At 40.9% G+C, this 26470-nt stretch overlaps 1 protein-coding gene across 1 annotated transcript; it reads right to left on the reverse strand.

The window, feature by feature from the left end:
- Positions 1-456: 456 nt before the first annotated feature.
- NCAPG (non-SMC condensin I complex subunit G) lies at positions 457-26470 on the reverse strand. Its single transcript, XM_066632927.1, has 21 exons — positions 26363-26470; positions 23800-24006; positions 21634-21862; positions 21233-21378; positions 18703-18787; positions 17300-17492; positions 15807-15947; positions 15148-15288; positions 14252-14375; positions 13120-13209; positions 12796-12975; positions 11621-11731; positions 10315-10434; positions 9738-9971; positions 8904-9085; positions 7535-7700; positions 6165-6326; positions 4131-4326; positions 3117-3200; positions 2008-2086; positions 457-580 (listed from the first exon to the last, which is right to left on the reverse strand). Exons 1-21 carry the CDS (start codon positions 26468-26470, stop codon positions 457-459), a joined length of 3102 nt encoding a protein of 1033 aa, XP_066489024.1.

Below are 26470 nucleotides of genomic sequence, written 5' to 3' on the forward strand. Positions count from 1 at the left end.
TTCAGTTTACATGGGAACCGCCCTTCTTTAAATCCAAAATAATCTCTTAGCTACTAGTGCAGAAAATGAGCCCCATCCAATATATTCTTTTTTATTATTATTGTTTTTAATAAGAGACTAGTTTCAATAATACATTTACACTTTGCAAGATAAAATGAAACTATAATCCCTTGGAAAAGGGCTGCAAGCTGGGATTCAGGGAGATCTGCAGTATAATGTGACTAATATTAAAAGCATGATTCAAACAAATATAAAACACTGTGCCTTACATGTGCAGATTCTGGAGTCAGAGCATATCCTTAAAAAATCCAAAAGATTATGAAGAGGTAAGCCTTCCTACCCATCAAGTCTCCTTTGCTCCCACCCCAAAAAAGGATCAACAAAACCACATGAGTTTAGACTTTTTACATACAATTATTTAAAAATGGATTTACAGCAAACAGCATTGATCTGTTCTCACTTAACCGATTCTTTGTCCAAAAGCTTAGAGAGATTCATTTTGGTTTTCTCAAGAGCTACTGTTTTCGCTCGGCGTGAGGGTCTGGAACTCACTAGCGGAACAGGTGGTTCAATGTCTTCACTGCAAAGAAACATTTATTTATTTATTTATTTTATAGCATTTATATCCAGGCTTTCTATCCCAAGAAAGTGCACTCAAGGCAATGAGTTTTAGAAATCATAAATGCAAGTTAGTCACATTCAATAGTTTTAACTTGAGATGCATCCAATATCCTGACTGGTTATTTCAGATCCAGCCTTCTTTACTACTTTGTACCTTCAGATCATGTGCAATCCTCTCTTTCTCCCCATTCTCTCTCCCACTTCTACTTTCCCCCACTCAGATTCTGGCCTTTCCCTTGTTCCTCAGACCAATTTTTTCATCCAACCCTATTGACCCTTCCCTCATTTTGCCATGTTCCTGGGCTCCTGTCTTCTTCCATCCTGTTTGTTTGGTTCCCCACCCCATGATATTAAAAGCAGCTCAGCCCATCACTGTGGTCACCACTCAAATCACTCAGCATATTTCAATAAATTTACAACACTGATAGGTCCTTAAAACAGGATTAACTAAAAAATGCAAGAAGTTAACAGGGAAGTCGATGTTGTACACTTATCACAAAGCACAAAAAGCTGTTAAGGACACTTGGCTAGCATGTGTGCAGACAGTCACTCTAAAGAATTTTTAGTTGATAGAGTTTTAATCCTGGAGAGTTTTAATCTCCAGGAGTTTGAAAACCGATCTAAGTTAATGCGGGGGTGGGGGGGCAGGGGGAAGGCAGCAGCGCAATTCCCAGGATCGCGTCACTCGGGGGCTGCAGGGGCTTGGGTGCGCTTACATGAGCCTCTTCTGCAGGACTCCCTGAGCTTCTGAGCTTCTGCAGGGCTTCCCCGCAGCTTCGAAAGTGAAAGTAGAGCCTCCTCTTTGCTGCCCCCGCCCCTTAAGGGGGCAGAGGTCAGGGCCCACAGGCCCCAGTCTGAAAAGCCCTGTTTTAATCAACTGATTAGATTTGCATATTCATAAGATCAAGATGATCCTATTGTTCTTCCAAGAGCAGCAATCTGAAAGGATTATTCTGCTGCAGGGGCAGGGAGGGCATCCCTTTTTAAGTCTTCTTCAGCACTGCCTGACTGAGACATGAGCTTTCTCTTCCTCCTCCCCCATACAGAGAATGGTCAAGGATCATTGTGTCTCAAGCACTCCATTTGGGGGGGGGGGTGAATTGTTTAAATAGAGATAAGTCACGACATTATACAGCAAAGGAAGTGGGGATACAGTACTGTAGAAGTTTACCAAGTTGACTGTGGGACCAATGCCCAATTAATTAGGGCTATTTTAAACGTCTTTTAATAGAAGTGTTATTAATTACTATTACTATAATAGCAAGACACTTTTTTTAAGCTTGCAACACTGGAAACTATAAATATCTTGTTAAGAGTTAAAATCATTTCTCTAAATGCATTTGGAGTTGTTGAAGGGATGTTCTGTGTTCACAAATGAATATTTACCTTTCATTTTCTTGCTCTGTAATTCTACGATTTCCTCTTCTGGGCGCAGACTTGGCTTCTGTGATTACTCTTCTTGGACCTGTAAGTTGCAAATGACATTTTTTTTCTTTTTTTTAAGTCTATCCTAATACTGTAAAAGTCATGGTTCTGCTTCTGTTTTCTCTCCCTCTGTGAGCAAACCTTTATAGCAGCTCTTCCACATCAGTCATTGGATGTGTTCTGCTTGATAAAATATATTGATTAAATATATACACCTAACAGCTTGTTGCAGTATGCACTAAAATTACAGCTCCTATCACTTCATCGCTGCAGCTTAATTTTGTGGATGTCTGAAAAAAGATGCATATACCTGTGCTGGGGCATACGACAATGATGAAAATGATGATGATCATCAGATGTTCTATCTCACCCTATCCCAAGGACTCAACAGTTAAATTTGAACTTAGTTGCATTAATTGGTCCACATTCCGCAGAGATTCATGTACTCTATTTCTGTCTTGCTTTGAATAGTCACCAAGGTCTGGAATTCAGTGGAACATACACATTTAAAGTGTAAAATCTGGGACCCCTAATGCATTAATACAGAGGAGAGATAAAAGAACTCTTCAGCCTAAATTAAGAGATGCAGACTAGACAATGTACCCATATGGCCAACCTAAACTACGCACTGCAAACTCCTGTGTGGGGAAAAAAAGTACTCCAGTTTTTCACGGTTTTTTTGCTTGCTTGTTTTGTTTTTTGGAATAGGACTCTGATGTCTTCTATCTTTGTTTCCCTTCTTGGGTTGCCCAAACCAGAAAATGAAGCAGAGATCATGCTGAAGGCAAGGGTGTGGCATTTTGCTTTTAATTTGCTCTGTTCAAATTGCTGGCAAATGTCAGTAATAATGTAGTTAAAATATTTAAGAAAACAGCAGTGCCAATACTTCCAGCATGTGCATTCACTCACACACACACTCGTTTCAGCCAAAGCTATTCATAAGTCCTCATAAACAGAAATCCCCGAGTACATTTGCTCTAAATATTGTTTAATTAGGAATGCAACAGTGCTTTGGCTCACTTTTTTTAATGCAAGAAGTAATGAAGTTCAACATTTATAGAGGGTCCTACCTTTTTTGGTTTTGCTTCTTGTAGATCTTGACTTTGGAGATGTGTTCTTTCCCTCTTCAGTATTCTGAGTGGTTTCTTTGTGTTCTGTGTAACACAAGGAAGTAATCATATAATGCATTTCCTCAGAGCCAAGTCCTTTCAGAAAAAAAGTGGGAGGCAGGACCTAGGCTTACCTAGTTGGCTGTACCTCCCATGGTGGCTGTCCTGCATGCAGTTGAGCTGCATGCCGATCCCCGCCTACCCTCCCGTTGCCACAGTCTGGGCCTAGCTGGTTGCTGTTTGGGGCCAGATAGGAATTTTTCTGTCTGCCTAATTGGCCATTGGTGGCCAGGTTTTTTTGCCTATCCCAGACTTGGTAGGGCTGGGTTTCACCCTTTCTTTACTAACCCAATCACTTTTGTGTTGCATATTAGGGCAGCACAAAGGCTCGAAGTTGGCTCCTGGTTTAAACCCCAAGATCAGAGAAAGCAGGACCCATTTCCCACTCCTCAGTTGCTCCCTGGCACAAAGGGCTTTCTGGATATTTCCTAGTCCAGATCACCTGGCCTGCTTCTGAATTCTCACTGGCTTCGGACAGCCTCATGCAGTTCGGCTGCCTCTGACCTTTGTGTTGACTGTGATAAGCTCATGTGCCCCAGGCAAGGGGATGTGGCTTGGAGTCAGGATAGGAATGTCCATCAGATGTTGGGCTATCATCTGGCACCCATTCAGCAAGTTGCCTCTGCAGTACTCTCTGTTGTTGCTTAATGGCTGCAGGTTTCAAGCTTTCCCTCTCTGTATATTAACCATTTTAAAAAGTGACCCATTCCCCCATATATTCGTCTTGCATGGTCACTGGCAAGGGGAACTAATACTGAAACAGTAGAAAACCAAAGGCAAAATGATCCATCACAGGTTCTCTCTTAGCTTAACTTGGCGTTGCTAACAAACACTGTTTAGATGTCACAAATAATTGTAGACTGGCCTAGAGTAATGACTTTGTTTTTTAATTTCAAGATCCATTCCCTACACTACCTTCCTCCTTTGCGTCAGGGAGATTCCATGTTCTGTCATTCTCTTGTTGTTTATCAGAACCACCAGTATCTTCAATTACTTGAGAAACATCAGTTTCCTTTGTTACTTCAGACGTTTCATCACCAATACGACTTCCCCCGTTTATGTTATTCTTCACTTTTTCAATCATCCTTAGACATCCTTTATCTTTCACTTTCTGTAGCAGATATATTGGGTATTAACATTGCTCAGAGTGTAAATGAATTGTAGAGAGGCAGAACAAGCCTCTAACACAAGACACCCCCCCCACCGCATCTTCAACATAAGTAGCCATTTTAGTGAACCTCATGTTGAAGGAACTCATTTACATCACAAACACAGGTAATAAATAGTTAGTCTGATATTTTAAAATGGAAACAAACCAGGTCAATGTTTTTCATGTTTGTATTCTCCAACATGAAGTTCTACAGAACCTGTTCATTCCATTACCCAACTCAAATCATGTACTTGGGAAGACGAGATCAGATGCAGTCCTTGAGATTATGTGCTCTCTCCCCAACTTGCATGCTAGAAAACCATTTCTCTTACAAAGTCAAGAAGATCTTGAGTTCTCATAAACGTACAATCTCTCTTGTTCAGTTAACCTCTATTCACGACAAGGGATACAAGCAAGAGAACCCAAGAGTCACTCTCCCAGTCTTACCTGGAGTGATGTAAGTGGTGAGCAAACACGCCCACCAAGTCCTATTTCTGGGAAGACTAGTAAAACTAATATATCCATTTATGACCCAGCAAGACATATAGGTGAAGCTGATACAAGCAGACACAAGACTACTTCATGTTGCCCCCCTTTTGCATATGCAAATTCTTGCCCAATTTGGTAGGATTTCCTAACCATCTTTAAATAGAGACAGTAATTATTTCAATAATTTTTATCCTGTCTTTCCCTTCAATCAATGGAGCACTCAAAACAGTATACAATGCAGATCAAAACACAGTAAAATACAATAGGAATGAAATATAAAGTGCAATAATCATAAACTAATCATAAATAATATTGTAATAAAAATATTAGCATAATAAAACCATAAAACCCACAGACAATTACTCAAAGGAATTGCAGCAATTGAAACTCTTCAACCTTCAACAGAAGACTAAACAGGGAGGGGGCAGTTCTGAATCTCAGTGGGAAGAATTCCATAATAAAGGTGCTGCCACTGAGAAGAGCCTGCTCCTTATTGCTATCAATCTTACACCCGCCAGAAGTGGCAAACATAGCAGGAACCCTCTGCTGATCTTAAGGGACAGTTCGGTACATATGAGAGTATGCTGTTTTTCAAATAGCCTGGTCCTGAGTAGTACAGGTCAAAACCAGGCCCAGTACAACTTAGGGCGCAATCCTAACCCCTTATGTCAGTGCTTTCCAGCATTGCGGTGCCAATGGGACATGTGCTGCATCCTGCAGTTGGGTGTCACTCAGGGAGGCCTCCTCAAAGTAAGGGAATGTGTGTTCCCTTACCTCAGAGCTGCACTGCCCTTATGTCGGTGCTGGAAAGCACCGACATAAGGGGTTAGGATCGCGCCCTTAGCTCTTTAAAAAATCTTTAAGTTCTGAGTATAATGAGCAGTGGTTTTATTTACAACTTCCTCCCATTTGTCTTTCCAAACAAATTTGCAGGATGAATGGTCGTCCTTATCTTCCTGCATTTGTTCTGCCTCAAAAAGTATTAAGAAATGGAACGGAGTTGCAGGGGATCTGGTTTGAAAACTCTATTATTTGCAATCCAGGAATGTCTATGTAGGATAAGGTACTTCTCTGAGAGGCAAATATCTTCTCCTTATACTCTCCTGAATATCATAAAGGTATGTGTGATTTTTGTGGGGACAGGGTTCAATTACATTTACACCAATTACCACACATTCAAGCTTTCTGTCCAGTTAGCATTTAAAATGCATCTTCTACTCACATTTCCCACAGATCCAAGCCATATCAACATAACATTTTTCATATAAAGGTCTTTACAAAGGAAAAAGACAAGTCAGCCTGTTACCTACCTCAAGAATCTCATCAAGCAGAACCAAGAGGTCTTTTGAGAAGTCTTTATTAATTTCCAAGGAACTCAAAGCTTTCGTGTAAGTACGGACATCTGGTGCAGTTGGATCCATCAAGATTTCATTGCATATTTTCATTGCTAAACTATCATGTATTGTCAAACCCTGGAAAAATTACAATGCTGTGTCATTTGACTGTACATGATTTTAAGAGAACAGCTAAATATGCAACTGTCTTTTTCTCCCACAGAGTGCCTCAAAACAGTATGTTTATCCAGCTTGACTTAACACACATACCCCATATAACAGCTAGCATAAAGAGCATAATGAAATTAACATTTGATTGTGCTGCCTTTAACACAAGACTGCATGTGTACACATGCTATCAGTATGATACATACAGACTATTGCTCACAAGATCAAGCAATTTGTGGCTCTCAAAGGATAACCTGAAAGCTTCTTTTCTAAGTGATGCAAACTAGCGGAGTTTCCTTTTTCTGTACATCAGATGTTTTCAAACAGCTTTCAAAAAAACTTGGGGGGGGGGAGAGAGGAAGGCTATCCTTAAACACTTACTAGGAATTTCTCCATGAGCAAATTGGCAACTTTCGACAAGCTCCACTAAAAAAGACGGCATTCCCACCACCATCTTTGCTTGCAACACACCGCAACTGGTGACTCATGGAGATTCATATTCCAGAGTACTTTCTCAGTTCATGTGCATCAAATGAGGCAGCCACATAGGGCCGCCCAGCACTCCACATCAGATCAGCAATTCTGCATCCTAAACTATGCCTCTGAATCACTGGCAATGCACAGGGTTTTCATGGAACATATGCAGATATTCCTTGGCAGACAAGTCAATGTTCCCTGAAAGTGGGGAGTTGAAGAATCTGGTCTGGAGGATTCAAAAGACTCTACTCCTAGTAAACCTTTCTTGCATTGGTTGAGGTTACAAGGCTAGGGAATTTCCATTCCATCAAAAGGAAATTGTCAGTCAATTGCTCCAGGCCAACAACTTTCCTAGATTTGAATCCAGACTGGCCACCCAGATTGCTTGAATCTTCAGTCATTGACAGGAACATGAACACAGTAGACTGGAGTACGAAGAATCCGGACTACATAGCATCAAGATTTCATTCCCCATTCCCTCTCCTCCAAATATGGGCTAGCCTGTTCCCACAGCTGTTGCCAGGCATATAGCATCATAGTGTTTCGAGTATCTCCAAACAGCAAGTATCCTCAAACATTATCCAAGATATTCTATTAAAAATAGAATCACCTTTCAAAGGAGAATGGTATAACAACCCCACCAAACACAAGATACTGCTCAATCTCAAACACAACCACACCCTTTATATGGGTCTGCATACCTGGCACTGCTTGGTGTTCCAATTCAGTCCACTTGGTCTTGTCAGGTCCACCAACAGCTCAGAAACATTAGTTACATCTACTTCAGACAATGGTGAGGACGCAGGAGCGTTAAACAATATTTGCAAAGTTGGAAGAAAAGCTTCCTCAAAGCATTCTTGATTGATCCTGAATTTTTTAAAAACAAGAAATAAATAAAAGAGAATACAATGCTCTGCAAGGCCACCAAAATCTCATACATCAAACAAGTTGCCCGTGCAACTCAATATTTCAAAAGCTTAAAGAGAGGACAGACAGCCGAAGTGTCTAAAATAAACAATAGGGTGGAGCTGTGTATCTTTGGACTGCTTGCCCCCCAAAAGCCTCTTGCCTCCCTGGAATTAGGGCACATGATACATAGCCAGGAAATCAATTGTACTTTGTTACAACTTCCTAGCAGGTCAGTTTGAAACTCGCCACAAATAGGAAAAGAGCCAGAACTGGCATCTACCAGCCTTCCAGTTGCCTGAAAAAAATGCCACAATCACTGCAGAGTCAATGCCTAGAAGCAGAAACAAACTTGGAAATCCTCAATCCAACTCTGACATTCTAACAAAAACAAACAAACCCTGCATTCTCAAAAGAAGAGAAAGTAGTTTTTATGATGCCAAACAGCTACAACCGATACCCTGGCACATAGTCCATTCCGCTACTTCTTTCCAATCCATACAGGCCTCTCTCTTCTTCGCAACCTTGACCTTCATACCAACCATAACAGAAAAGGAAGGGAAAAGGTGGGCAAGAGAAACAATGCTTTCTCTCTCTTTTTCCTACAGGTTCCTGGCAAATAGCTACTAGTTTCATGACTATCTGTTTATATGCAGTCAAGACATCATGAGCTATACTGTATCATTATAGCTCAGTGAGGGAATGGTCAACAACATCCTTTGTCCATGACCTAATGCCAGAATACAACCTTTCAGCTATCAAAACAACTTTTCATATGCATGCTTCCTAAAGCTTGAAAATGCCCTGATAATAGGAAGACATGCCAAACTTAGATGCAGGAATTTATATGTACAGTATACTGCCAAAATGGAATGGATAGGCTACTGCGTAAGAGGACTGCAGCTAGCAAACAACACAGGGTGATCTTGGCTTGCATATTAAACTACAGAATGCCATTCATACTAAATCAAAGCAGTCCCGTCCCCCCCACAAACACACCCTAAAGAACAATGTAGCTAAGAATGGATTGAAACATGAAAATGCCACATTAATTTTTTTCTTCTGCTGCTGAATTTTAGTAATACTTCAAGCTCAAACTGTCAAAAATGTAGGGGAAAAAACACTACCAAAAGGTACAAAAGATTGTAACAGAAAAAACCATACCTATTTGCGTAAGCAAATAAAGGAAAGAAAACTCCCAAGCAGTGTCGGAGACGAGTATCTTCTTCTGTTACTGGATTATACCACAACAAAACAAGTCGAGAAAGGAGCTTTGCACTAATCAATCGTCCAGAGAATATCAGCTTGGCAAGGCCCTCTGCAGATTGTGTTCTAAATTCTGAAAACTGCAGAAGAATTTCTTACAGTTTAATTTGTTAACACAGTGTCGAGAAATCATATATGGGAGTATCCATCCTATTTGAATTCCATTCAGCAGAATTAACACAATGGCATTCAACAGCCCTCAGTCATCCAATCATTGAGATTCTTTATGCAGTAGATTTGTCAAAGCTACAATAAAATGTAAGATGGAGGATAGCTGGTAAGCACAACTGTAGGAGGATAATTGGTAAACACAAAATGCCTTTTTCAAATGTCCAAAGTGACTTTTGAACACATACTGCAGTTTACTGAGCCAACCTTGTCTTATCCTAAGCTCTTTCAAAAAGTTATTTTGTCAACATTTAGAATTGCAAGTTCTTCTTTAAGAATAGAAATACATTTTTTGGTAAGATTGCAGTTATCTTTCCTGACGTGAAAAAGTTAACAGCCAAAAAGCTAAGCTAAACATAAAATGTAGCAGTGGCAGCAGCAATGCTATACGTTGCCATTTCAAATATATATGCTGAAGTCAGTTGAGCTGCAAGCATATTCACTTCTCAATTGTTGTCATTATATAAATGTACTATAATAGCTCCCCCTGTGGGCATAAAAAGATTGACTTGCAGTCAAAATCCAAATCCCTTGAAGACAAAACATCTGGTTCCACCGTCCTACCTCGCTATCCAAGAACCCAGACAGAAGCTGGAGGAGATTGTGGGCAGTAACCGTTTCTTCTTCAGTTTCCTTGGTCACCTCTGCATCAGCACCTTCATTTCCATTCTCTTCACTCTCAGCTGGGAAATCTACACTTTTTTTGGCTTTAAATGGTTCTAATCCAAACATCATCAGCTGATCAAAGAGTGCCTTTAAAGCACTTAATTTTACCTTCATTTCATCAATCTGCAAGACCTGGGTGAGGTTAAGAACACAAAGACGTGAATTCATAAAATCTGTGTTAAAGTGCATGAACAATTTTGGCCCATTATCTTTGGTCTCCAGCCTAAGTCAAACTATGAACTTGCAGAGGGGCCTGTTTTGCACACACTTTCTTGTTCAGAACATCTTGAAAACCAAAAATAAACACAGTTCATGCTTTCTTGCACTTAACTAGCAGGACAAGGAAAGAACCTCAAGTTTATTAATATTTATTCACATAACAGGTCATGAACCTTTACATCCCACTGCTAATATTTTCGATCAGATTCTTGACCGAAGCAATAATGTGCAAAAATGCCAATACAAACATCTTTACCTGCAATAGCAATGCAAGGTGCTGGCTGGCAAAGTCTTTGCTCTGCAGGCCGCAGCAGCCCAAACATAAAACTGCCATATTTCTTACAGATGGATGGATATTAGTAATTCCTGGAATTATCTAAAACACAAAACAAGAGTCAGCCTTCAAAACAGACATTCAACTGCTTGCCCGTGACAAGTAAGAACTGCCCCAGATAAACAGGCAGGGAAATAACAGTTGGCTCTCTTCCTCTCCAAGACAAAAGTAACCGCCATAATTTAACCTTGCAACTGGAGGTTTGACAGGAACAGGAATATTCAGGAAGGCAGACAGGCTTGTAAACATTGGGAAGGGGGACAGCAACTCCTGAAAACTGTCTGCAAGGCTGATTGATACAAGATTAGAACACAACTAGCTACAAGTTCCTTACATTTGAAAATAGTATGGTATTTCAAATGCATCAACCCATGATGCACAAGTTATGAATTTTTTAAAAAATCACTATTTCCCCCTTCCTGCAACTCTCACTGTCATCCTACCATTTTAGTGGCCGGGAGTACCGAGGAAGACAGGTTGAAACCCAAGCCAAGAAAACTGCCAATTGCCCTAGAGCTGGGAATCAGTTATGCTCCTCAAGCCAAATGCAGTTTCACATATCAGTGCTTAGCAACTGATGCCTTGCAATCTACTGTGAAGGGTGGAGAGGATAGAAGTTAGATGATCCTTCATGCACTGTATTTCTGTAAAGACTAGGGGTCTCGCATGCCCTGTTTGATTTTCCAGTTTCAGTCCTAGGTTGTCTACAAGTGACTAACCAGATTCAGAAACAGTGGTAAATGCCCCAGGGCACCATGCCTCCAGAGGCGTTGCCACCTTTCTTGCCACCTCTGCCACCGCCCCTGTCTAGGGACCTTCAAAGAGCCAGAGAGGCCACACACCACCTCTCCAACCCTCTGAAGGTCTTCTGAGGCCTCCGGAAAGCCAAAATAAATACTCCTGTTTTTCAGCCGAAAACCGTAAATAGTGATTTTTGGCTTTCTGGAGGCCTCAGAAGGCATTTGGAGGACCGGGGAGGCGGTGTGCAGCCTCCCCAGCTCTCCAAAGGCCCCAGGATGGCAGGGTGCAGTGCCACTCGGCAGGGGGTGGCACCCTGCAGTCCTGGCCATAGGCAGTACAGGGGCCAGGATGGCCAGTGTTTGGAAATTAAATAAATAAAGATTGTCACACAGACAATGATACTAAAGCCCACTCCCAAAATTATCCACTCAAGTTATACCCTCTGGACCATCAGATAGGTTGCACTTTTGTTTTTGTTGCCACATACCAAGGATTCAAGTATTCCATCCATCGTTGGGCCTAATCCTTTGGAAAGCGATAGCTGCTTTAGAAGTTCATGGCACATCATCAAACACTTCAGCAGTGTTTCAGGATCATTCTTTTAAAACAAACACAAAAATATCACAATTACAGACTTACTCACCCCAAGCACTTTTCAGAAAATATATTTAACAACAAAGAGTAAAATGGTAAATTATGTAAGATGAATTAACTTGTTTTTGTTCAAGTCCACTTCAAGTTAATACTACAATCTGGAAGTAGATAGCTTGTATCATTCAAGTAGCTGCCTTTTACAATATTTCTGTTAATGATCACACTGCATAACTGAGTCTTTTTTTTTCTCCTTCACTCCACAAAACAATTTATCCTTACAAAACAAAACTCTTAAGAACGTAAGAAGAGCCCTGCTGAATCAGGCCAAAAGCCCATCTAGTCCAGCTTCCTGTATCTTACAGTGGCCCAAATGCCCCAGGGAGCACACAAGACAACAGACACAACCTGTGTCCCAGTGCCCTCCCCTGTATCTGGCAATCAGAAGCAGCCTGCCTCTAAAAACAAGAGCCTGAACATACCTACCATGACTTGTAACCTGTAATGAACTTTCCCTCCAGAAATTTGTCCAATCCCCTCTCAAAGGCATCCAGGCAAGATGCCATCACTGCTTTCTGTGGCAAAGAGTTCCACAAACTAATTACATGCTGGGTAAAGAAATATTTTCTTCTGTCTGTCCTAACTCCACTAAACTTTCATGGATGTCCCCTGGTTCTGATGTTATGTGAGAGAGAAAAGAGGGTCTCTCTATCCACTCTGTCCATCCCCTGCATGATTTTGTATGTCTCAATCATGTCCCTCCTCAGGCACCTCTATGGTACCCTCTAGGTACCATATCTAATTTTTAAGGCACTAGGATGAACAGACGGGGTTTTTCAGGCTTCCATAAAAGAGAAATAATCACTGTGCAGAAACCTCAAACAACCACACTGAAAATTATAGCAAATTGATAGCAGATTATAGCAAATTAAACTGATAGCAAATATCAACATCAGAATGTAATATTCTGGTTTATAAAACTTATTCAATATTCTTCTGTGCAATTTACACAGGGACAAATATCTCTGCACTTATTTAAAATGAAACTACTAAATCAAAACACATCAGAACCTTTTCTATGCATATTTCTTTGGTTTGAGGTTCCTCTGCCTCTTTTAACAGGTCACGTTTAATGCTTTCCAGTTCCATTATTCTCTCTTTCAACAATGATGCTTGACTGAAATCCTGCAGAGCCACAGTCTTCTCCAGCGCATCTTTTGCTTCCATAAGTTTCACTTTTATTTCAGCCAGCTGAAAAGAAAGCCAAAAATGATGACCCTCAGGAACTGAATGGATTAATCCTGAAATCAGTATTAAGATACTCATGTTGCAGCACTTACACTAAAGCTAGGAATAATTAGAAGACAAAAAAAAAACACCACAATCTACACTTACTTTAAGCTGTTGCTTTCTTAACTCCGTTGCATCTAGAGGTTTATCTACTGTAAGAACTGCTTCACGAACCTCTGAAATTGTTTCAGCCACCTGGAGATAAAAATGGAATTTGTGTCAAGTCATCATCAGCTATTTTGTATATTTGCCTGTATCTGTTTCTTTACAATACGATTCTTCATATACAACTGAGAGCCCCCCCATTTAACACTCCCCTCTCCCTTCTTGTGAATTCTTCTCTGCTCCCTCATTTATGTCAAGACAGGCAACTTCCTTGCCCTTTCTTTTCCAATTTGATGTGTTAGGTTTGAAAAAAGCCCTTTTACTTTTTGATATATGTGTTTGGGAGCAATGGGGAAAAAAGACCCTGGATGGAGCCTCTTAGGGCCCAATGTTATCCAGCACCAACACAACTGTGCCAATGGGGCGTGCACTGCATCCTGCAGTGGAGGGATAGTCAGAGGCCTGCTCAAGGTAAGGGAATATTTTCCCTTGAATGTTTTCAAGGTAAGGGAATGTGGCTGCATTGGTGCTGGAAAATTGGATCAGATTGGGCCCTTAAACACTCCAGTCAACTGCTGCTTCAGCATCATTTTCATCCTCAAATTGTTGTCTTTCCTAGTGATGACATCACCATGTTGCCAAATCAGATTGGCTATGTGATGACATCAGTGCTGTCTGGCTGATCAGGAGTGCAAAAAAGGCACAAAATTTGTAAGGTTTGGGGGACCCCATTTCATACCTCTTGGAACAATTTTTTGTACTGCAAATATGTTCTCTCTGAACGTTTGGTGCAACGTTAATTACAAAACTATAGCCACTTACCATAACTTGCCAACTTTTTGATTTTTTTTTAAGATGACTTGCCACTGCTAACATCAATTGTTTATTTTGTTAAAATAACAAAAAGAGACTACATTTGGAACAGCAGAGTGATCCTCCTGTAGACCCAAATAATCACACATTAAGCTATTAAGTTATTATCAGTGGTTTCCTTCCAATGTAGGGGAAAAAAGAACCACTTACTGCTAGCAAAAGGTGTATATATCAGATAGAAAACTCACAATGGAAACACTGTAGAACGCAACAGTAAACAAGTTCTAGAATTTAAGAGACTACAACTAAAACCACGTACAATCTGGATTCTTCTGTCATCATCTTGGACAATACTGAGCAGCTTCTCTGTGATTAATGGCACAAAAGTTGTGGAAGTGGTAGGAGTCATAAGAATTTCTTGTAAGACAGTCAACAGTCTTTTCCTTCATTAAAAAAAGAATGTGAAAGTTTAGCTGCTTTGTTCCAAATAATGAATAAAAATACTGTACCACACTGATCTCAAACAGTTTTGTGACTCTCATTTAAAATCAAAAGGGTTTGCTGTTCCTTCAGCAAATTGTCAGAGCTTTTTTTGATATACCAAGTCAGTAGTTCTCACGCATTCAGGACCTCCCTTCCCAGGCACCACATATGTGAACCCCAATTGCAACTGGGATCTCTTCCTTGCTGAGACCACATACAAGTCCACATCAGGAAGCAGAACACACCATTTACCAATTCTTTTTTAAATGGGATGAACACTCAGGATGTGGCCAGTGTAAAACTAGCAGTGAACTGCCCTCCAAGTCCATCAGTATCTATTTTAGACAGGCAAATAGCATTTACATGAAGTAAAACTTTGGGAAAGTGCACCCATATTACTTCACAATGTCATATTTTATGGACTCCTGGCACAAATGAGCAAAACCTTCCTTAAACATACAGTACTAAACAGTTTTCATCATAATCAATAAACAATTCAGTCCTATGGTGTTGTACTGATGTGTACTGTTTATGGTGAATTCTGACACTAAATAAAATAGCCAGGCTTTCAGATAATACAATACACTCTGAGCAGATTTACCAACAATGTTTCCAGTGAGCTCCAGATCGAAACAAGCTATGCATCAGATAGAAGCCAGCAAGCTTACGCCATAAAGGCCAAAGATGGAGAATAACACATATATTCAGGATCACTTTGCGAAGTTGTCTTACCTTCCTCCTTCTTCACTGGTATCCATACATCCTATCATAAGAATTAACTGCTGGCCTATAAATTCTTTGGTCATCAAATGCTCAACACAAGTCATATCTTCCTTTTCTTCCTGGCTGAGAACTGGTATATTCTGAAGGTAACTTAATTAAAAACAAGTGGTTATTTATTCAGTGAGATTTGAAATAAATCTTCCTATCTCTCCCACTCATAGGTTACTTTACAAGATGTTATAAGTTACAGCTTCACCCCCTCTGCCTACAGACAGCAACGCTGCCTCAAATGTTTGCAATACTATCATTGCAAACCAATTATCAGGTTGCCTTCCTCTTGTGCTTTTCCTAAACCTTTCAAAGATGAGGCTTTCAAAATCATGTTCCACATACCTACGCTTAAAGATTGTTCTTAAAACATTTAACCTTGAAGTCATTTTACCCCACCAAGCTATTTCTACATCCTCCTCAATACTATTCACATACTCATAATATAATATATAAAAGAACATTTATTTATATTATGTAAGCAGCAGAAAGTAAGCGCTTTCTATATGAAATCATAGAACAGAGTCCTAACCAAATAATCCACACCGAATAACTACTGTAGGAGGAAATACAGCGTGCATATTTACATTTTCTGATGTACTTTTAATACTCAAATTTACCTTAACAGATAATCAGCATATACAGCAGTTTCTGGTAGAACGTGCTCTAAAAATTCTTCTCCTTGGGATTTTAAGTACTCACAAAGAGCTTCCCAGAATAAGGCATTCTCAGCAGTTAGTTTTTCAATTGGAATAGTTTTCCTTCAAAACAAAAAGGAAACACATATTCCCATGAAGTTGTTTTTTTTTGCCAACAAATAAACAGCATAAGAAATAAATAATAAGCACCCTGCTGAATCACGTCAATGGCCCATCTAGTCCAGCTTCCTGTATCTCACAGTGGTCCACCAAATGCTTCAAAGAGCGTACAAGACAATAAGACACAACCTGTGTCCTGGTGCCCTCCCTGCATCTGGCATTCTGAGATAGCCTACTTCTAAAATCAGGAGCTTGCACATACCTGTCCTGACTTGTAACCCGTGATGGACTTTTCCTCCAGAAATTTGTCCAGTCCCCTCTTAAAGGCATCTAGGCCAGATACCGTCACCACTTCCTGTGGCAAGTAGTTCCACAGACTAATTACAGCAAGCTTGGGAAGACCCTCATTGCACTCATGTTTGCAAGCTGACTTTCAAATTCAAAATGATTCATTTTGAAAGCCATCGAAAGATAGTCGTCACTGTTGAAATATGTCGTGTTATTTTTCCACCTTTACATGAATTATACTCTGATACTTCTAATGAAAAATTATTTAAGGATCAGATACTCAGTTTCTGTCAAGAAACAAGAACAGCATACTGAAACAAAAAAAAGATTACCACCTTCTTTGTATATAAAAACAAATTCCCATTGTCACACTTCAGCATGACTCAACTCAAGTTGGGGCTATACAAATTATGGAGACAGAGCTTTTAGTTCCTCCCATTGAGCGCCTTGGAATAAAGTAAAAGCAGGCCACATTCTGAGATACTGGGTAAGATACTACCTACTGCCTTAAGTAGTACTACCAGGGAGGCAAACCGTGCACATACTACACTCTGCACCAGTCATAATTGTTTACAAAGCATCTGTTTCCGTATGCGCATCACAATCTCTCTGCTCTGTGGAGAAAGGCTCTGTGCACAAACGGTTCAGAGGGGAGAATGTGGACTATCCTCATGGCAGCACCCATGCTATAAACAGCTTTTCTAGAGGGGCTCATTTCACCACTACTACACTGATAGTATACTGACATTCTCATGGGTGCATGGGCATTTTGGCTACATTTATTGCGGTTTTGTAAAAACTAGGGGTGTTGGTTAAAAAAATTTTCAGCAGAGTTTGGCATATAAATGCTCAAACAAAACAAACGTCATTTCACTAGTTCTTGGAACACTGAACTATGTACTGAAGTATGTGTTATATCCTGCCTATACAGCCATGATATAACCTCAATCCAAAACAAATACAAGCAAAATTTCTACCAGCAGATGTCTTTAGGTAGATAAACATATATAAATAAATCTGAAGTTAAAACATTAACAAACAGAAATACTCTTTGTTTTCAGATATACCTGTCATCAAGGTCTGAAAAGTTTTTAATCAAGTCATTGGGCGAAGTCAGCAAAAACATGGCATTAAGTGCTGGAATACCCACTTCAGGGCAACTTTCCACATCCAGTCGATGGAGGAATTCTAAAACGTTCCCCTCAGCCAGACGGAGCCAGGCTTGAATAAGTTGCTTCTGCACCACTTCTTTCACAGATTCTGTTAGGCAGGGAAATTTAAGTTAGATGTAACGGCTCTGTTTTGAAAAAAAAGTATTTTTCAGTGCAGCTTGTAAACTATCACCTAAATTCCAATAGTCTCTATGCCAAAACTAAACACACTAAAATTATACATAAACTGTTAACATGCTATAAATAAGCATATAAAAATGAAAGCCAAACTGAAATAGTTAATACTTTGTACTGAAATGCCTTACATCTATTCTTCTACTATATTTATATTGTTTCTTGGAATCAATGAGTTTATTTCTAACTGTTAAGAATTGCCTTGAGACAATCAATAAGTATACATACTTGCATGGTGGTGTCCCATTTTCACTGAAACCCTCCACTCACATAACCTTCTTAGAGGATATTTCATCTAGCATGGGAAAGAACTATTGCACCCAGAAAGGGCTGAATTCTGGCAAAAGAGACAGATTCTTTTAACATGAATGAGACACAGTTCATGCACTCTTAGGGCACAATCCTGTGCTGGAACAGGCAAGCCAAGAAGCTTGCGCTGTATCCAGTGTGGGCTAGGGGCCCAAAGTGGCTCAGCCAGAGGTAAGGGGAAACTTTTCCCCTTACCTCCGAGTAAGGGGCCCTATAGGTCTCCTTGGACTTGTGCCACCTCAAGTCCGAGGAGAGCGGAGCGGCCTGAAGCCACGCCGAACTCCCCCGGAATGGAAACTGGGATCTGGAATAACTGCTGGAACCCAGCCCTGCCTCCCACTCCCCACCCCTGGGGCTGCCCACTACCTCCCCTGCCCCAGAACTGCTGCCTCCTCCCTGCCCAGCCCAGAGTCTTATGTCGGCCAACACAAGACTCAGAGCCTCCATTGGCACAGAGGCCTTTGGCAGCCTCCCTGCTGACTCCAGAGGAGGCGCCGGCCCTAAGGTGCCTCTGGATTGCGCCCTTAGGCTGCAATCCTATGCACACTTACCTGGGCGTAAGTCTCATTGAACTTAATGGGACTTACTTTTGAGCTCACATACATAGTATTGCACCATTTCAGACCTAATTTACCTATACTTGATCACAGGTATGGTTCACTGGTTTCAATGGATTTACTCCCATGCTCATTTGCAGCCTTTTGTTAAACAAAATGGACTTTAGGTAGTTCACTAGTAGTAAAAAAATAAGAAGCTGGCATACCTGAACAAGTACACAAAACAAGCAACTGCAAATTAAAATAAAAACATCTTACCTGATCTATCATTAAGTCCTTGCTGCAGAAGTTTCACTCTCTGGGCTATTGTCAAAGCCTTCATATGAACCTTTTCTGCCAGAATCTTTTAAAGAGGAATACACACTTTACTCCTTAATACATGAATTTCTACAAATCAGAGGAAAATGATGCACTGAGCCAGTTCAAAAGGTCTAGATCAGGGGTGTCAAATGTAAGGCCCAGAGGCCTCCCACAGAAGCTTTTTATCTGGCTCTCAGCTGCTAAGCAGTGCTAAGATGTCACTGCTAAAAGGGAGGCCCGCATGATGATTGGGCTCTCCCATATCTTGAAATATGATCAAGATTTGTGTATTTTCTCTTCTGTCATTTGCTGCTAATGAGTTCCTACACGAGAACAGACTGCTTATTTCTGGTTTTGACCTGTTTAATGACATCACTTCTGGCCCTAAGCAGGCATCATGAATGCTATTTGGCCTGCTGTATGAAATTAGTGTGACACCCCTGGCCTAGATTATCATTTATGGCATTTTCATGACAGGGTCGCTAGTTGCTGCTCATGATTAGCTGCTTGCCACTATAGCTCAGTTCGTGTTACAATATTTCAGTGGTTCTCAAACTCACTGGAAGTCCGAGATCTGACTGCAAGTGTTTGCGGGGCCAGGGACTTGGGGAGGAGATGTGCCCTGGTGGCTGCTGCAGCAATCACAACGCCACAGGCGCCCAGAGCCTTGCCACCCTACCTGAGGAGCCCTGCCAGCACTGAAGAGGGTCAGCGAGGCTCGGAGCCCCCTCAGCAGGTCTCCCCCAAGTTTAATTTCACTCCAATCTGCTGAACAGAGCAACTTCCGGTTTACTTCTGGTTTAGCAGTAGTTGCTCCAACCTGCAGATTGGAGCGAAACAAAGCTTGGGGGAGACTCACTGAGGGGGCTGTGGGGCTTCTGGACCCTCTCCAAGGCTGGCAAAACCCCTCAGGTAGGGTGGCAAGACTCTAGGTGCCCACAGCATCACAACCCCTGTGGTGCTGCTGGGGCACCCATTCCTGGGTCACTCCCCTTAAGGGGAAATGACCCATTTTTTGTTCCAATGGTGGGTTGCAACCCACCATTTTGAGTACCGCTGCAATATTTAATACCATTATTTTTTAATACTATATACCATTATCTATAGTTATTGTCATCAATCTAAAACCAAAGCCCAAATCTAACCATGTAATCCACAGTGAAATGGTATTGTATTCAAGAAGATGGAATATGCTTTGACACACAAGATGTTCAGGGTTGTAAAAGCTGTTCCGACGCTGTTTAGATCAACTACTGCAAATTCCTGTGTATACTGCATTCGCCATGTTTTGAGCTAACTAGGACAGATTCAATCATGCACTTCTCTGCAAACAGTAGGTTTTTTTTTAAGTTGGCACATTCACCCACTGCTTCTAGGCAATCTTGAAGAAAAACATTTTCCAACCATGACAGGAAATGAGACGAGGAAGAAGGAGATTAAAATTACTAAAATGAGGCAATTACAAACAGGATGTTATTGCTGATGCTGATCAAAGAGTAACACTAACACAAGTATGTATTTTAAGCATGTCACAGACAAGAGGGGACTCCCAAGAAAGCAGGATAACCCAGGAATGTAGTGCCTAGTATTCTGCATGCTCACCTCTTTCCTGCTCCCCGTTTTCCTTTGTTGGTCAAGCAACTAAATGGGGAAAAAGCCTCTGTAGAATGTACCCACTGCTATAAGTCCAGACAGAGGGATTACATTAGCATCAGCAGAGCAAGAGATGTGACAATCCACTGAACCTTTCCATAACCAGGGACCAGGCAGACAGGGGTTAAAATAGAACCAGTTTTTATTAAGAGATAGATGGAAGGACTTTGCAAAACAGACTGAAATGAAACAGAATACCTGGCACATTCTAGTTAGTCGTTTTCCTTAGCTATGTCCACTTGCTTAAATGAATCTCCAGCTCTTTTCACTTGCTAGAGTGAGTGCTCCTTTCAGAGACCCAGACTGGGTTCTCAGGCTGCTGGAAGGGGACTACCATTTCTTCCTATGTGCTGGGATTTTTAAACTTGCTAGAGTGACTTCATGGCACTCCCAGGTTTTAGAGTGGAACATGAGTTGTCATTGTAAACAGAAGTTGTATAAAGAATAGGAATTTGAGCCAATCAGAAGACATTCCAATTTTTAGAGGGAACTCACTCATGGAAAAGAAGTTGAATTCTCCCTCATAGCTTATGGCATCTGTAACAAAGGCCAAAAGCTATCTGTAAGTTGATCCCAGCATCTGAAGGACACAGACTGCTGTTGGTGAGCTAGAACTTCCCAAAACACATAAAAAGATCAGGGAAACACAGGGGATTCATCACAAAGCCTGATTAACAAACCAAACACTACTCTAGTAAGACAACATCTGTACTGAGCAATTTACATCATACTGCAAACCCAAAAATATTTTCAATAAAGTTGAGTTCTCCAACTGATTTGATACTTCCCTTTAATAACATTGTTTGTAGTATTTGAGTCACAAAAATAAGTTTACCTGATATGCTAATTTCCTGACCGTCTCTTTGACATCCATGGTACGACCTACAATTTTTGACAGAGTTTGAACTGATGGCGCAATACATGACAACACAGCACGCCTGACTTCTGAATTAGAATCGTTTTCAATCAAACTGTTGTAAACTGAAAGCAAAAAAAATTGGGTAGCATTTATTAGTGACTGGAAAGGCACATATATAAAAAGGAAGCCAAAAGAGAGAGGATGACACACAGTTGATGTCCATAGAAAACGTTTCCATCGTGCACTACAGTTCATGAACAAGGACGTGATTAATTTCAGCTTTAACACTGATTTCAGTCACATCATTCATCATTTTTTAAAACATAAAATACACCACTGAATTAAAGTCAAGATTAAACTACCAAGCAACAACATACCATTCACCACAGGGCAATTGATGTCCTTTGGATCCTGAAGTCTAGCCAATGCCAGTACAGCCTGAATTCTCACATTTGGTACTTTGTCTTTCACTCTAAGCAGCATGGCAGTATTTATTTGATCAAACAGTTCATCCTCAATCTGGGCATTCTCTGGCAGATTTCCCAAAAGTTTATTTATCAGTTGGCACACTCGAAATCTGACTGCATTGCTGCTAGCATTGTGAGCCTTTAAAAAGAGTCAAGGAGTTTTAATTATTATTATTCAGTATATGATACTTCATTATTCATAAAGACGTATTTCAACAATATGCATGTAAAATCATCTCACAGGTTTATACAATACAATTCCTGTAACTATCCCCATTTTCCCCATTGCACCAAGTTATGGTGCAATATCAACAAGGCTAATAATAACAACCTTGAATTAGGTTGCAATCCTATACAATTACCTGGAAGTAAGTTCTATTAAACTCAGTGGGGCTAATTTCTAAGTACACATGCATAGTATTATGGTATTATTACATTTTAATCATGGAAAACACCAGACAAACCAGAGTCATTATGCAAAAAGATTTCTGCAATTAAGTCAGAAATTCTCTAGTCTTTAGTCTTGGTGGTAACGAGGAACTCCTATTCAGCATCTTGGCCCCTGAGATGTAGGAAACTGCAGGGTTCTATACTGCCCCCCATGTTATCTACATGAAACTGCTGGGAAAGGTCATCAGGTGATTTGGAGTTGAATGCCATCAATATGCTGATGACATTCAGCTCTATGTCTCCTTCCCACCAGATACCAGGGTGACTGTCTCTGTCCTGGAGCGCTACCTGGAGGCAGTTGGGATCTGGATAAAGGTTAACAAGCTGAAATTAAATCTCAACAAGACAGAGGTCTTCCTTGTTTAGAAAGCCATGATGTGAGTGCTGGATTATCGCCCTTCTCTGAATGGGGCTGCACTCCCCCTGAAAGAGCAGGTTCACCACATGATTCACAGCTGGATTCACAGCTGCCTCTGGATGCCCAGGTGTTGGTTGTGGCCAGGAGAACCTTTGCACAGCTTTGGCTGGTGCACCAGGTGCAGCCATACCTGCCTCAGTTGGATCTGGTCATGGAGGTCCATGCCATGCTGACATCAAGATTAAATTATTGCAACGCGCTCTTACAGCTAGTACAGAATGCAACGGCTCGTGTGGCTGTTGGAGGTCGGTGGTTTGACTCTGTCACTCTGCTGCTCTGGTGGCTGCACTGGCTGCCAGTTTGTTTCCGGGGCCAATTCAGGATGCTGGTTTTGACCTTTAAAGCCCTAAATGGCTTGGGACCAGTGTACTTGAGAGACCACCTTCTTCCATATAATCTGGTGGTCATCAGCGGGGGCTCTGTTGGTTGTGCTGCCGTCGAGAGAGGTTAGGGGGATGCCAGCCAGAAACAGGACCCTCTCAGTGGTGGTGCCTGTGTTATGGAACTCCCTCCCCTTTGAGCTGAGGACAGCATCCTCTTTGTTAACATTCTGGTGAGGCCTGATGATTTTTTAATTTAAGAAAGCCTTTGAGGCCCTATAATCGCTGCTCTTATGAATTTATTTTAATGTTGCTATTGGTGTTTTTATTTCTGGCTGTTCTATACTGTTTTTATTGTTATACTGTTTTTATTATCTTTGATATTTATTTGTATTTTAGTGTTCTTTGTACTTTTTACCCATTGATTGTTAGCTGCCTTGGGCACCCTTCAGGAAGAAAGGCGGAGTATGTATGTATGTATGTATGTATGTATGTATAAATAAATAAATAAAGCCACAGCTGCAGGTGAGGTCACAGAACAGACATGGGAGTGCATGTACAGAAACAACAGTCATGTCACATTACAAATCAATAGAGCAAACTGGAGCCTCAGTGGCTGCTTTACAAGTCCCTAGTGGTCACACTCCAGAAATGCATCAGCACTGAGGGACAGTGGCCAAGCCACTTCTACCCTTTGAGTTCTCTCAGGCATGGGAAAGATAAAAAAAAATCCTTGCATCCAAGTTGATATTAACTCAGTCAAGTTTAACACTGAACTTGCGTCACTTCAAAAAACAGCATAACATATACTCCATTTCTATGCCAATTTGCAAAGAGCTGATTATCTTCACATTGACAGTTTTTGTCACTACTTTACTGTTATGGTACCTTTAGTAGAAAGTTGAACAAATAATGAAGAAGTGAATTCTCCACTTCCTCTTCTTCAACATCAGCGTTCTCAGGGTCATACAAAGAAACAACAAATTTTGCAGCAAAATTTATCACTTGTTCCACTGCAGGTTCTCGTTTGTAGATGATCATGGCGTATTTAAGGTAATGAACAAATTCCTCATGGAAATGAATTTTGTCCTGTAACTAGGAGCAAAATTTGCAGAGCAAGAATAAAAATCATCATTATAACTAAACAATGGTAGAACCCATTTTCGTTAAATAAAAGGGAGACTCATTCATGTGACAATTCTCTAATCATGCAGAAACTATTGCTCTTTGGACAGGGCTTGAAAATTTGATATTATTATTTAGCCCAGACCATTGCCAATCCCTAAAGTTAGATACCAACCCCTAAAAATGTTCTGCTAATGCCTATGAAGTAGTCTTTTCCAACCCTCTTATGATTGCAAGCGCAGCCAGCAACGTGTAACACAGCTTTAGTACATTTGCTTTAGAGAGACTATCATACACCTATTGCCATACAGTGGACTATTCAATGCCAGCTTAAACAAACTGTGAAGCACACACCACAGACTGCAGACTAAACATTAGTAAGATCTTGAACGAAACAGACAAGTAACAAAATTACAGGTGGAGCATCTTTGAATGCTGAACCCCAAGATCACCTCCCCCCCCCCCCCCCCGCAAACCTCCCAGATGCAACTGGAACCTTGTTCTGGCCCCATCTCAAAGATCTTCTGAATTTCATGTTAAGAGCCCAGGTGGGCCAAAAATCGTGAATTTGATAATCTGCTATTTTTGGTATCCGTGGGGAGTCCAGGAACGGATCCCCCGCAGATACAAAGGCACCACCTATATAACCAGGATTGCAGGCAATTACAACAACTTTAGGATTTTAGTGTAAAGAAGGGTTGTCTTCTTAGTAGAAGCACTTCCACTTGTGGAATTCTCTTCCCACAATTTGCCTTGGATTGGCATAATTGTCTTTTTGGCATCACCATCATCGTATTATTCTCCATCATCTTTTTATTCCTCTAGGCCAGGGCTTTTCAAACTGGGGCATCGTGATGCCCCAGCCTGTGAGCCCTGGCCTCTGCCCCCTTAAGGAGCGGGGGCAGCCTGGAGGCCAGGAGGAGGCAGTGGCACGATCCCCAGGATCGCACCGCCCAGGGGGGCTGCAGGGACTTGGGTGCACTTACCCAAGCCTCCTGCAGCCTCCCCAGGTTGCGGGGAGCCCGGCGCGACCTGCAGCAGGGCTCCCCGCAGCAGTGAAAGTAAATGCGGAGCGATCTCGCTCCACTTCTGCTCTAGGCGTTTTAAATCCCTGTTCTATTATTAGTGTTTGTAAACTGCCCTAAGTGCACTGTTGAAAACCTGTATAGAAATTCTTAAACTTTAAAGCAACATAATACAGGATTGCATCTTAAGGTTTCCTTGACTTGTGAAAAGAGAATGCTCATTTTGAAGAAAGAAGGAAACTTTAGGATACAACCCAAAATAAATAATATGGGATTGGCCATATTATACAGGATTTTTGTTAAGTTAATAACACAAAGCACTGTGAACACCCAAAAAACATGGTACACAAATACTAAGCATTGTGTTTTTTGCAACATACACCCTGATACCCTATAGTTCCACACTCACAAATACGTACTGACATAGTTCTCATTTACTTATGGGAAAGGGGACACAGACAAAAACACCATCACAAACCTGAATTTGGTGGGCCGCTGTGAGATACAGGAAGCTGGACTAGATGGGCCTATGGCCTGATCCAGTGGGGCTGTTCTTATGTTCTGAATCAGTTCACATGTATGCCTCCTACTGCCCCCTCCCATACATTCAGAAGGACAAAACATTATCCATGAGGGGGGAGTAAAAGCTTTTTAATTTGTCACAATATTGGTTGTTGAATTCAATATTTCAGAATTGTTTTTTAGCCTCTTCTTCACTATCTGTGCCCAACCAATTCCTTTCATTTTCAACCACTGAAAGTCATTTTATCATGACTTTTATTTTTAAAAAACTAAAAAGCATTAATAGAAGTATATTTTATCAATTATGAACCCCTATGAAAGTTCCTGTCAAAAAGCAGAATACAAATGTAATACAGGTGGCACCTCTGTATCCACTGATTTGACTCATCACTGACACTGGGGATCCACATTCAAATGCCTTGTAAAAGGGGGGAAAAGCATCAAAATCTAATTTCTTACCTTTATTCTGTTAAACTGCACCAGTTGCCAGTTTCTCAGGGTTAAAGATAGCCTTAAAGACCCACTTCCAGGTTTCTTACTCCTCCATTTTTGCCCCAGAATACATTGGAATAGTTGCAGTACTATTCAGCCACTACATGGGGTGAATAAATGAACCTAATGGAATGAAATTATTCCATTATGAGTAATGGAGCGGCAAGACACCTGGAAGTGGGCCTTTAAAGCTATTTTCCCACTGATTTGGAATCTACTGGGGGTTCTGGAACAGTAATCCAGTGGATAACAAGCCATGACCTGTAAATATTTATTGTAGTGCTTACCTCACTGTAAGTGTGCTTTAAAGATATCACAAGTTTTGCATGATTCTGGTGAGGTTTCTGAGCTTGTTCAAAAGCTGTCTTAACATGGAGTGTCTTTTTCTCTTTCAT

The sequence above is a fragment of the Tiliqua scincoides genome, chromosome 6, assembly GCF_035046505.1.
Source record: "Tiliqua scincoides isolate rTilSci1 chromosome 6, rTilSci1.hap2, whole genome shotgun sequence".
NCBI classification, from domain to species: Eukaryota; Metazoa; Chordata; class Lepidosauria; order Squamata; family Scincidae; genus Tiliqua; species Tiliqua scincoides.